The 14,014-nt window shown below is 34.9% G+C and overlaps 1 protein-coding gene across 8 annotated transcripts in view; it reads right to left on the bottom strand.

Moving 5' to 3' along the window:
• Positions 1 to 329: 329 nt before the first annotated feature.
• OSBPL8 (oxysterol binding protein like 8) overlaps positions 330 to 14,014 on the bottom strand; it is a 149,544-nt gene continuing 135,859 nt past the window's right edge. For 7 of the 8 annotated variants that reach the window (XM_029955855.1, XM_029955854.1, XM_029955857.1 and 4 more), the window contains 5 exons: positions 12,387 to 12,572; positions 11,757 to 11,844; positions 8,657 to 8,762; positions 6,690 to 6,792; positions 330 to 4,618 (listed from right to left, as the gene is read on the bottom strand). In XM_029955855.1, the coding sequence (XP_029811715.1) occupies positions 4,486 to 4,618; positions 6,690 to 6,792; positions 8,657 to 8,762; positions 11,757 to 11,844; positions 12,387 to 12,572 (616 nt within the window). In that variant the 3' untranslated portion in view covers positions 330 to 4,485. The remainder of the gene's footprint in view (positions 4,619 to 6,689; positions 6,793 to 8,656; positions 8,763 to 11,756; positions 11,845 to 12,386; positions 12,573 to 14,014) is intronic. The other variant, XM_029955861.1, reaches the window with a different exon arrangement.

The following is a 14,014-nucleotide window of genomic DNA, read 5'->3' as shown; positions in this document are numbered from 1 at the left end:
ATTGAAATCAGACATGGATTCAAATTTGTGCTTGCTGTCACTCTTACTGTGTAGCTTTTGGAATCATTTAACTTCTCTGAGTCTCAGATTCTTCATCTGTAAAGTCGGGCTAACTTCCAATTAGCTTAAGGTTATTATGAATGGTTAAGAAGAACTAATATAAAGCTCCAAGGAAAGCACTCATTAGGGTTTCTAACTATTAAATCCCTTCCCGGCCCTTCACCAACCTTCACAACTACCCCTACAAAAAAATATATTTTTTTAAATTTAAAAATTAGTATGAAGTAATTTAGTCACTGTATGTTATATTCACAGTCATTTGATCACAATTTGCTCTTTTTAAGAATTTTATTCGGAATGCCTACCTGTAGAAGTTAGCATAATTTTACAGATTAAAAAATTCAGTCTTTTGTCTCGGCAAACATTTATAATAGGTTAGGAATAAGATATTAGAAATGTAATACATTACAAAACAGTTGCCTATGACTATCTGTACATCTACTATGCACCTTAGGGAAAGGATTTGACAGTGTGCTGTACTTACACTGCAGATAACACACTTTTTATTCTATTATACAAAACTGACCAGTGGTGTCTGAATTTATAAATGACCATTAAACAGGATATTTAGCTTAGATGTATATTTAGCATGCTAAAAAGTGAAAAAATTTTCAACTGAAGTTCTGTGGCTCATCAATTCAAATGTTTCATGGCATTTTTCTTTAAATAAACTTCAATATTTAGTAATACTAAAATAATTTACATGATAAATGCAAAAAGAGAAAATTTTCTAAACATTTTAGAAAGTATATTCACATTCATTTTGTCATGGGTTTCTTGTGGCTCTTCTAAATATGTTAATCATATTAAGGAGACACTGGTCCTATACAATTTTAACAGTCCATCTTCAATTAAAAACTGTAACCAAATAGTATGTTAGAGAGTAACAAAAAGTAACTTAAATATACTAAATTCACACAGTATACATAAACAAAATGAAGTCAAATTACATAAAGTCAAATTACGTAACAGTGGCAGGTTATACATTTTAAAGAATTTCTTTATCCATGTCGTCAAATGAGATAGAAGCTGAAATGTAAACTCAGTGATTTGTGTGGTGTTACCCCTTCCTGGTTCAAATTGGAAAATTTGGTATAAATGCTAATATTAGTATTTTATTTCTGTACATTTAACATAATTCAAAATAATCTACAGCATCACGGATGGCTCATCAATATTGCCAGCATCACTGTATATCAACCAAAAAAAAAAAAAATCAAACCCAAAAATATATTCATTGCTCATTAGAAATGCTAAACACTGGAAAAAATTGAATTTTATACATTTGTTTTCTTAAATATTTGACTAAGATATTCTTCAAAAAGTTAAAACTGCCTTCCACAGAATTTTATGTGTAATATGGCACAAGCTGACACCCAAAACAGTGTGAATTCCATCAAAAAGGCACTGTTTACAATACTCAGAATAATCTGACAAATCTACTTCAATGATGTCTGAGAGTGAAGAATATACTTGAAATAGTTAAATAGACAAACCCTTATAAAAGTACAGCATTACTGTTTAAATATACTATAGCTATATAAAAGGAAATAAAATGACACAGAGAAATGACCTTTTATGGCAAGTAGGCCTATAAACACTTAGAATCATATTGTAGTTCTGTAACACAAAAATAACAAAAAGTATTTTCTTAAAGGCACAAAAGCGTGAATACTAAATGAGTGTTGTGTTTTACAAGGCCAACTTTTTCAATGGAATGGTGACAAAGATTACACTGTACCTTTATAAGTGATACAAAAAAGTACTGACATGAAATGTAAGTAAAGTATCTATTGCTGAAACTTATTTCACATGCCCTATTTATTATCTGTTCCTGGGCCAGCTACACCTCAGTAAATGATGGATAACTGAAGGCATAGTACATTTAATAACTAAAACAAATGCACATATCAATAATTATCACTCATCTAAATTTTCATGTGAAAAAAAATTTTGATCAAATGGAAAAAAAGTGGTCATATGATCTTAAATCCTAGAAACCATTATGAGGCTCTCAGACAACTGGGAACTGTGAATCACAATTTTTATGAATCCATGTTTGAAGGAATATTAATCTCAGGTAGGGAACATTCAAAGTCAAATGCATATATGGCTACATACAAAGTTAATTATGTGTCTTAAAGGATTCACATACTAAGCCTAGTATAACCACTGGTCTAAAAACTAAGTCACCAATTCCTGAGTTTTGTGTTCAGTTCACAGAAAGGAACTCATACAACTAAAAGCATAAGAAGACTATTAGATTAGATATATGCTTTCAGTGCATAAGAAACAGTCATGAGTAACCCTGCTCTTTTTCATGAAATAGTTTTTGACTCCTTGAGGAATAAGAACCCAAAACATCTGTTCTAAAAAGGAAAATATAAAGAAAACAACTACCTTCCCAGTCTTCAAAGATACTTATACAAATAAAACACTATTTAGACCAAATGAAAAGAACACACGTGGGTAGGACTAAAACCCCAAAGGGGGGTTACCAATAAAAAATTTTAAGTTTTCAGGGTTTGATGATGAAACTATTTTTGTGATCCGCCAATCAACTTATTTATAAATACTAATTTAAACCATAAAAACGATAAAATTGTATAATATTTACAAAATATATCAGTGAATAGGCAGTTGAGCATAACATTGGTAACAGAGTACAAAAATTATACTGACAAGTATGAAATACAAACAAATCTCACCTGTTCTAGTGTAGTCATATTATATCTATACTTACACCAGAGATAGGTACATCTTATTTATATTTCAGTCAATTGAAAAAAGTGCTTTCACAGGTACATATGGAAGACAGCATTATTTTGCTGTTTGCCGTAACTACATGGCTCTTCTTAAAACCAAAGGCTACTTAAGAGAGCTAAATTGGTAAGGGAGGGAAAAAAAGCAGGCTCTTTTTTATCACTTTCAATGTTTGTAATTTAGCAGTCCTTCCTTGACTTTACATTTATCTTGGTATAAACAGTTGACTGTAATTTTGCTAGTGTCTCACAGTCTCTTAGTCAAAGGCAAATGTAGCTGGAATAATTATTCTGACTTTAATAACCATTTTGAAAGGTATACTTTCAGGATTCTAAGACATATCTTAGGACAACATATTCCTAAGCTTAGCTACATTTGCAAAAATTGCTTCTGAGGGCTATAAATATTTATGACAAAAAGTTAAAATATTAACCTGAAGAAAAATTAGGAGAAAATTTGCCTGAGTCTGAACAAAAAAAATCTTGGAAGTGTTGTTTTTGTCACAGAATGAAGTTACTGAGAACAGAGTAACAGAATAAAGAATTAAACTTCAGAACTTGATGCTCTTCTTAGATGCTCAACTTATTGCACATTTTAAAGAAACTAATTTTAATGTATACATAAATGCTACAACACCAAGTTTTTTTTTTTTTTTACTGCCTTTCTAATTTGGCTTTTGAAGTAAAATATTGGCTATAGTTTTTTCTATTCTATTTATCCACTGAACACACTAGGGTCTAAATGAAAAGTAAAATAAGCTTTTCATGGTGAAATTATCAGTATTTCATGTGCCCTATAAACATCTCTAGAATTTGGCCTATGCTACTGGACCAATGGGGTTACAAGAAACAAATAAGAAAAAAGGACAGCAATCAATTTTGACATTTTTAAAGTAAGTGCTTCAGGTGGTATTATACAGGTATAAGAAAGATATAATCAATAGATCCAAATAGCTGCATACCAGCTTGTTATGTTGATAAACACACACACATATTTATACCTGTCTCTGTAAATATTAAATTCTAGGGATTAAAAAATTGTGTGTAAACTTAAAAAAAAAAGCAATTTGTCACCTTGTCTCTCTCAGTACACCAATTTCGACTACACTTTTTTCTTGCTGTTTCTATGAACACAATTGAGCTGGGTGCTTTGGAAATTATTTTTTTAACAGGACAGTGGTTTGAACTATTTATAATATGTCTATTATGCCATCATTTCCCATTCTCATATTCCTCATTGATAAAAGTCTTGTGCCTGTTGTACGAAGAAAATAGATTGCTATATATATTTTATAAGATTGACAGCATGTTTGTTATGACTGTTAATGCTGTATCTCAGAACATACTACAGAATACGAAGACTACTGTCAGGTGTACATAAGGCACACCTGTGTATACATGTGGACTCATTATACTCACATGTAAACACATTGTCACAAAAGCTAGAAATGTTCTGGCACTTAACACATAGCTCACTTTAATGACCAAGAGTTCTTATTTCATGTTAAGGGAAAAAGGTATGAAAGGTCAATACCTCTACATTTATCTCTAAGATTTTTGTTTTAGAAATATTGTGATGTTTTAACAAAGATCAAACCAACTTGAACATTGGTCCCAGGCCAAATCCGATCATCCAGTTCACTGATTCAACTGTAAGGAACTTCTACTTAAACATGAAGTTTATTATGACTTGAAGCAAAATCAGGAGGAAAATGATGAAGTAGTCTTTTTGTTGCAGAAAATAATCCGTGGCAGGTGTGCTTGAAACTAAATGATTTCGAAGAGCCATGATATTTCTACAAAAATAAGAAACAATAAATTTTAAATTTGTTAAAAATGTTAGCACATAACTCACAATTTGATACATGAGACTTAATTAGTGAAGTCTTAGTTAAAAGAACACTTAATTACATTATCTAATTTGTTTAATCAATTACTACAACATAAACAGGAAGCTGATTATGTTACGCGAAGCCATTATTAGGTCTTGTCTAAATCTACATTCCACATTGTACCCAATATATTACTCAAGGAAGTGCATCAAACAGAACTATTAAAGTTGGATGATATCAGTTTTCTCTATCACAGTGGTTTTAAAACAAAAACTGTGTGTCTGAGTTGGCCTAGTAAGGATCTTTTATCTTTACTTTGGGGAAGATAGAAGTAGAGTTGGAGAAAAATTCTAAATTCTCCAGGAAAAAAATAATGCAACAGATTTCATGACATTCCTAATTTGAAAAAAATGCTCTAAAGGCATTTCATATACTAATGAAAATAAAATGTTAATTGAGTCATGAAATGAGCTTACATTACCCTCATGATATCCTAAATGCTTTTGGCTAAAAAAAAAAAAAAGCTGATTTCATTCCCCCACCTTGACTTCCATACTGGTATATCAGCATAGAGAAAGGAAGGAGGCAAATGAACAAGTAGGCTCATTAATTTATAAATATAATTAAAGTAGGAAATGAGCATTTTATATAAGGGCTGATGACACCAAGATGCAGAAGGCATGTTCCCTCCTCTAAAGGAGCTCAGGGTCCAGTTGGGGGAGTTGGTGGTGGTGTGGTAAGCAGACACACACGGTAGCTCTGTAATCCAATAAATGCTCAAAAGTAGTATGCACAGCGACCTGTACAAGGATGGAGTGGGGGGGATTAACGACTCTACAGGGCAAGGGGAGTAATTAGAAATGTTACAAAACGGGTGGCATTTGAATTATATTCTGAAGGATTAAACAGGGATTTTCTTGATGGGCAGGGGGAGGAAGAGCAATCTAAAAGTGGATTCAAGTGTGGGCAAAGCTCCAAAGATGAGACAGTCCAGTATATTCTGGAGATAGAAGGAGGTTCACAGAACTGGAGCATGGGAAGGCACAGAGGAATGTAAGGCAAATGTAAGGACAGGCGATAGGCTGTAAATGAAAAAAGGAACTAAATGTAAGCTGTAAGATCACTCAGAACTGAGAAAATGGTTTTTTTTTTTTTTTTTTTTAAATCCTCTAATATAGCAATGGGAGGAAACCAACCTGAACTCCTACCAGCCTTAACAATGGAGCAGGAAGGATCAGGAGTTCTCCTCCAAGGAACTTTTTAAAAAAATGTTTGTTTATTTTTGAGGGGGGTGGGGGGAGAGAGAGAGAGAGAGAGAGAGAGATTGCTTGATTGAGAGAGAGAGAGAGAATGAGCTGGGGAGAGGCAGAGAGAGAGGGAGAGAGGGAGTCTCAAGCGGGCTCTGTGATATCAGTACAGAGCCCAATGTGGGGCTCGATCTCATGAACTATGAGATCATGACCTGAGAAGAAATCAAGAGTCAAATGCTTAATTGACTGAGCAACACGGGTGCCCCTTCAAGGAAACTTCCTAAGTGTTAATGACCTTTTCTTGCTGAATTGTGGGGAGGTGTGTGTGAGGAAGGGTCTGGGACTACAAAAAGAACCCTCAAAGGTCTCAGGGTAGTGAGTGGCCTTTTACCCACTGCCATGGAAGCATTTCAGTACTTCAATATGTGATGCACTCCAATGAAATGTTAGCCATGTACGAAGGGACTGCAGAAGCCTTTGTTAGCCGACTTTCTCAGAAACCACCCCACTACCACACCCAACCCACCTACATTTCTGGTATGCTACAGCAATAAGACAGAAATCCCACTTCTACAATCACAGAAGAGAAAAAAAAAATACCACTCTACCCCAATATTTTAGCGAAGGAATTTGATAGGTTTCAGTCATCAGGTGACAAAAGCCAATCTATCTCAGCTCAGCTCAACAATGTTATAAAAATGTAAAGTTTTCATATGATTTCCTACATAACAGGATTCTTAACTAACCCTCTAAACTTAAATAGCCACCCTCCAGGTATATATTACCTTTTAATTTCTTCCTGTGTTTGTTTTATAGATTCGATGGAATTTTGAATGTCTCCCAGTTCTATCCCTTTCTTTCTTCTTGTATTTGGTTTTACTGATTGAGCTAAAAAGACATTTGGAATGAAGGTGATGAAAATAGCAAACATTTAACTATAAGCAATTTATATTTCAGCTTAATGAATGTAATAAAAATTTTCCTAGGCATTATTTTTAGTGCTTAGAGTGTAACATAATGATAGTGATACTCTGTAGTTTTAAAAAACTGTTTTTATTTATTTATGCAGTTTTTATTATTTATGCAGTTTTTATTTTTGAGACAGAGAGAGAGAGAGAGCTTGAGTTGCAGAGGGGTGAGAGAGAGACAGACAGAAACTGAAGCAGGCTCCAGCTCTGAGCTGTCAGTACAGAGCCCGAGGCGGGGCTCAAACCTGTGAGCCATGAGATTATGACCTCAGCCAAAGTTAGACACTTAACTGACTGACCCACCCCGGCGCCCCAATACTCTGCATTTTTAAAGTTCCAATCATATCACTTCAAAACTGGAACACTACAGATATATTTAAAGTAACAAATTAGTTCATTTTTTTGATGGCATCAGTTTCATTTTTTAAACTAAATGAAATAGACAACAAATAGTTCCTTAAGAATACATGTATTAATTTGGGGGACGGTATTACTCTTGTGTCTCTCGTCCATTTGCCCACCTTTGAAGTTAGCTTTTTGAGCTCCCTTTTCAGGGTTTTGTTATTATCTTTATCTCCCTAGTCACTCCAATTTTAAGCCTTTTCAGTTGGTTTTGCTACCTCTTCTACAAATTTTTATTGTCAACCAGTAAACTGTTTTTTTTCCACTCAAACCTCTCATATCATTCCTTCCTTTACATTTTTGTTCATTTTGTTTCTCATTGTAAAATAGGGATACTACTACTCAAACTCCACACGGTGTGGTATGGTGTGTTAAACACCTAGCGTGGCGCACGTTAAGTACTATAAATTACAAGTATATAGTCCAGTGGATAGGAGTGAATTAAGGAGTCAAAATATCTTTATATATTACATATATATATACTGTCTTACGGAATATGTGACCTTGAGCAGGTCAACCTGTATCTCAATTTCCTTTTCTGTAAAATAGGAACAATGCAGTATAACTAATATTCTCCCTTTAGCACATTGGTTCTCTGTGACTCCTACTTTAAACTTTTATTCCTTTTTTACTCTAGTCTTGACCCCAAGCCTAGATTGCTGTAATCCATTAGAAATCCTAATAATTCATCAGGTTTCCTTTAAGAACTGCCCTCAAATTGAATTCAGCTCCCTCTCCTTTAAACTATTACTTGTTGTCTACTAATTTCCTGGCATTTATCATTTATTCACCTCCAGTGTCATCTCTGTAAAAATAAGCTCCCCAGCTTAGTAGAGAACTATGGCTTTAAAAAACTTTTTTTCTCAGACATTAATCCTTTCTTGATTATATGTCAGTGTCATTCAAGATATCTTACACATTATCTGACTTGTACAAGAATGGCATATTAGTTAATTTAATCCATAATTTTTATATAGTTATATTTTTACTTGTTTGTGACTTCTAAATACTACAATAGTTTAATTGAAAAGTGAAATAAATTTTTGAAGCACGGAACTGAGTTCAAAGCTCAAAAAAGGATCTCTGCATTGAATCTAGGAAGCCATCAACAATTTTTCAGAAGCTAACAAGACATGAGAGCTAGCACTGCAGTATGGTTCTTAATTTGCATGGTTTCCCTTGCCTTTCCCTTGTGGCCTGGTCTCGCAATTTATCTATAATCTAAAAGAGCTTTTTGGGCACACTATCTCTGTCCTCACCCAAACTCTTACATTATCTTGCGTTAATATAAAAAATGCTTTTCATATATTAAACATAATATGGTAATATCCTTTTAAAATTTTAGATGCTTATAGTGAATAGTTTGCAGTAAATATTTTTACCTTCACTTCCAGAGGAGTCCTGGATATCAGGTTCTGGGGAGGAATAGCCTTTTGCCACTTTCTTCTGTTGTCTGGTTGGCTTATGTTTTATTTTTGGGACACTAACCTGAAGGAAAAGCCCATACTATAATGTGAATTTTCAGTGCATTTTGTAATTAAATACCAATGTTGTAAAACTGTCAGAACTATCAGTTCATGGGTACTATAAGTATATTGAAATAAAAACAAAGATGAAATAGTCTACTTAAAACTTAACAAATAAGAGGTGGTAACACTTATACAATCATTTACTCTTAATAGAAAACATTAAGTCAGCACAAACAACAAAAATATTAAAAAATATACAATGAAGAGATTCCCTTCACTCCTGACTCTAGCAATGCAATGTCTCTGCCACAAAAATAGATACTGCTATTAGTTGGAACATCCTTCAAAAGACAACTTTATGTACAAATAGGCATACAGATCCCCCTCCCCAAATGCTTCTTACTGTACCAGTCAGTACCTTTTTTAATCATACTTATCTTGTTCCCAACATTAGAAACATTCCCACTGAATGATGTTGGGTTTCTAATAAGATTACTTATTTACTTTTAATAATGTCTGGAAACTATAGAAAGCATCTTATAATAAATTATCTTGCAGAGCATGATTTAAACCTATAGAAAGCATCTGAATGCATGCACAAGATTCAGAAGTAATCAAATGCTCAACCAGGACTAAATTTTTCTTAGAATAATATACTTTAGACTCTATCCTATTAACAGGCTTGCAATTTTGAAGGTCAATCCTAAGTTTAAAAATCTGAATTGAAGAGGAGAAACTACAGGTAGATGGGTAAGGTAATTACATGTTTAGAAAAAGAGGGAACGAGTCATCCTCAGTCTTTGGCTCCATTCAGACCTGTTTATTATTCTAAATAGGAATTATCCTCAATTACCTATTCTTTTGCAAAATTTTATTCCATAGATTGAAATTAAAATAAATTTTCTCTAATTTTATTATAGAAAATAAACAATGAGCAGGTATGTTCTGGATTCAGCCTATATTATGCCCTCTTACTGAAAGTCATAGAGGCTGAACACTGTTACAGGAGAATCCAAATCCACATTCTTAGAGTAGGTTCAAACTGGAGATTGATGAAGACTGGTGAAGAGTATTTAAAATGATGGAGTCAATAAGCTAGGTTTCAGTATGCAAAGATTTATTGTCATCAGTAAACTCTACTTTTAGGAGGAAATACAGTAGCCCTGTTTGTCTCTATCATGTTAGTGTTTGGTTTTTTTTTTTTTATGTTCTTTTATTTATTTTTGAGAGACAGGGAGAGACAGTGGGAATAGGGGAGGGTCAGAGAGAGAAGGAGACACAGAATGTGAAGCAGCTCCAGGCTCTGAGCTGTCAGCACAGAGCCCAACGCAAGGCTTGAACCCACGAACCGTGAGATCGTGACCTGAGCCAAAGCCAGACGCTTAACAGATTGAACCATCCAGGCGCCCTGAGAAATTCTTAACAATTAAGCAACGACTTCCCATTCCCTCTTCCCCTTAGTCCCTATAGTAACCTCTTTTTCACTTTAGTTATTGTTTAGTTACTTCTGAACTCCAGAATTTGTTTGGTTCTTTTGTATAATTTCTCTTTGTTGATATTCTAATTTTGTTTATGTATCTTTTTCTTGATTTCCTGTTTAATTCTTTGGTTTCTGAAGGCCTTCTCTACTAAGTCTTGTGTCTAGATTTCATCAGTGATGATTTTTATCAATTTATTTTGTTCTTTTAAGGGGTCATGCTTTCATGCTTCTTTGTGTGCCTTGTAATTCTTTATGGAAAATTGGACATCTGATTATGATAATGTGGTAGCTCTGAAAATCAGATTTTCCACCTTTCCCAGGGTTTTTGTTTTATGGACTGATGAAAGCTACAGTACTCCATTTGTTCACTAAAGTTCCTAAACTATCTTGCAAAAACTGTATCATTTGTGGTTACTGAAATTTCTGTTCCTTAGCTTGTGTTCGGCTAGCATTTTGAGAGAACTTCCCTTAATACCAGTAGCCAAATAAATCAAACAAAAGACAAAAGCAAAAGAACACTCTCCCAGTCTTAGCAGACTGTTCAGTGTAGGAGCACTTAGCCAGGCTTGAACGAACCTATGTGTTAGCCTGAGGTGAAAGCTTCACTGGTCTTTCCTAGGCATAAGCCCTTACATTGGACATCTGCATAGTTTTCTAAAATCCCTGATGTCCTAGTTTTCTAAACGGTCTCTCCCCAGCCTTTGTGTCTGGGCCTTACACAGTCTACTGTATTGTTTCAGTGGTAACCTTTTGCCCCAGGTGTGTGCAAGCTGTCTGTATGGTTCATAGCACTTCCCAGAAACGCCTGCAGCCTTTCTGCTTGACTCTGAGTTATCAGCAAAAACAGCAATGCCTGCCCTGCAAGCATCCTTAATGTAGCCCCTTGGCAGATTCACATAGACACACACAATTTGTGAATATGGTCTATTCTGTTCCCTCTGGAACCAGGGCTCACACTGAGAATGTGGGGACCCTTCAACACCACCAGTGCACCAGTGAGGAGCTGGGGCAAGGGCATGTAAAAATGACTGCTCTGAAGTCACCTCCCTCTTAATTCAGCATTCACTTTGCTGCTGCAGACCTCTATTTTCCATAGTTTTGGCAAATTTGGTTCTGACAGCTTCTGCTTGCTTTTTTATTTCTTTGAAGGGAAAAGAGGTTAGAGCTGCCTATTCTGCCATTTTGCTGACTCAACATTTAAAATTTTGAAGCCAATTAAAAAAATTTTTTTTAATGTTTTGTTTTTCTTTTTGAGAGAGGGAGAGACAGTTGTGAGCAGGGGAGGGTCAGAGAGAGAGGGAGATATAGAATCCAAAGACAGGCTCCAGGCTCTGAGCTAGCTGTCAGCACAGAGCCCGATGCAGGGCCGAACCCATGAACCGTGGGATCATGACCTGAGCCGAAGCCAGACGCTCAACTGACTAAGCCACCCAGGTGCCCCTGAAGCCAATATTAAACACTGGCTGGCAAAGATACTAAGGGTTTTGAAAAGTTTATATGCCTAGCAGATCTTGTTACTTTTTTATGACTTACCATTGGAGTGCGATGTTTCACTTTGGTCTGGATAACACCATCTTTTTCGAACTGTATCATATCATTAAGTGGGTCCCATGGTCTAGTACTGCATAAATAAAAACATCTTTTTAGTAACTAAACAAAACAATATTTTCCCAAAAATGTTGTCTATAATTAGATTTTCATTAGTAATTATGAACCTAGCTATAAGATTAAGACTTGTCATATTTAATCTTCTGATCCTCAGCTTATTTTTTTATTTTTATTTTTGTTTTACATTTATTTATTGTAGAGAGATAAAGACAGAGCGTGAACAGGGGAGGGGCAGAGAGAGAAAGAGACACAGAATGTGAAGCAGGCTCCAGGCTCTGAGCTAGTGGTCAGCACAGAGCCCAATGCGGGGCTCAAACCCAGAACCGTGAGATCATATCCACTCAACTGACTGAGCCACCCAGGCGCCCCAATCCTCAGATTATTTTATAGGCCACTGCCATGGTATCAAATTTATAATCAATGGAATATCAAGTTTAAAATCTCATATATATGGCTTAAAAAATACTCCAACAATAAAAATCCTAGAAACAAAAGCAAAAAAAACCAAACCAGCACTCATATACTGTTTGTTATATATTCTTTTTAATGACTTACTCTGCGAACTTGTAATGCCATTCTCCTGTAAGGGGATCAAGCTCAAATAACTTGCATGCCCACTCTTCATTTTTTGTTTTCCGATCTCTGGCAGCTTGTCTTTGAGCTTCTTCTAAAACATACTTCTCTTGAGTAGCTTCTGTTTGGTCTTTGGCATTTATGGCTCGAGTTACCCGCTGCCACAGTCTAATACATGTGCAAAAATACCATTCAAAAAGCAAGAGAAAATCAAATCTACATAGAATAGACTTGAATCTCCTTGAGAGAAAATGATGCCTATGTGGGTTTTTGGTTTTGACAAAGCCTATGCTCACAGGCTCAGAAATGAGTCAAGATATAAAAAGTGGTGTTCTTAGTAGAAATACACAGTGGAAACTTCCTTCTCGCCAAGGAAAAGTTATTACCTGGGTTCTTAAACATATGGTGATGAATGACGCTGACCCAAGATGATAAGAATGTAATGAAGGGTCAAGAATCTCTAAGTTCTCTGGATGATTCTCATATACACTGTTTAAGATCCACTAGCCTCAAAGATCCAACACTGTAATGCCATGCTTTTCAACCCTGGATCCAGGAATTATCAGAGAACTTTTAACATCAGAACCTTGGAAGTAGGTCCAAGTACTGTTTGTTTTTTTTAATGTTTTCCAGGTGATTTTACTGTGTAGCCAATGTTGAGAACCAATGATTTAACAGAAAAGACTGAGGTAAAATCTTTTCCCCTACTAAAGTTTAGTTTTTTTATTAGACAAATAAAACTATAATATCTATATTCTTCTACCTGTGATATAGCATGTTGTGACTGAAAGAACATAGGTTTTGGAATAAGACAGACTTGGGTTGATCCTAAAACTCGTTTTCTCATCTTTAAAATGTTAAATTATATTCACACCTCAAAAATTGTATGCTTTGGCAAAGCTTCACCCTGGAGAGCGGGCATCATGTGGTTACAGCTGAAACCATTTTTAGAACTGCTGTATACATATTCTTCCATTTTTGACAGCCCCAATTTTGAGAGCAAAAGAAACGTGCACAGATTTGAATCCCCATGACAGAGAATGAGATACATGTGAGAACACGTAATGAGGACTAAACTGCTTAATGTGTAAGAAGTACCCGGTAGAGTGTCTTTTACACAGAAACCTAACACAAATACATGTAATATGTATAAAACTGGGCAGCATTCATATAGTTTTTTGGTTCAAAAGTTTAAGAGATCCAGCAAGAATTTCATGACTTAAGAACAGGAACTGCCTTTAATTATTGCCCAAATAATATTAAGTCCTCTAGAAGTCTGCATATCCAGTGACACCGTTCTTGATTTTGAAAATCAAGAATAATTAGTCCCATAATTTTATACAAACAAGAACAAGTTTTTGTTTTTTTAATAGGCCTGGAGCAGATAAGAAGAGAAAGGATAAGTTTCAGTTTAGAGCTGCAGAAAACCAGTATGATTTTTTGACCAGTAGGAATTGTACATTTATTTGACAATCATATATTAAAAATATAGAATCCTGTCATATCCCACAAATGTTAAACTATCTTGCTGAACGTGACTGAAAAGTGACCACACTATTGAGGGATTAAAAATACTCTTCAATGTTCATGAAGTTAGCTGGAAAATGGTA

The sequence above is a fragment of the Suricata suricatta genome, chromosome 10 (genome assembly GCF_006229205.1).
Source record: "Suricata suricatta isolate VVHF042 chromosome 10, meerkat_22Aug2017_6uvM2_HiC, whole genome shotgun sequence".
NCBI lineage: Eukaryota > Metazoa > Chordata > Mammalia > Carnivora > Herpestidae > Suricata > Suricata suricatta.
This window is presented reverse-complemented; position numbering and strand designations above follow the sequence as displayed.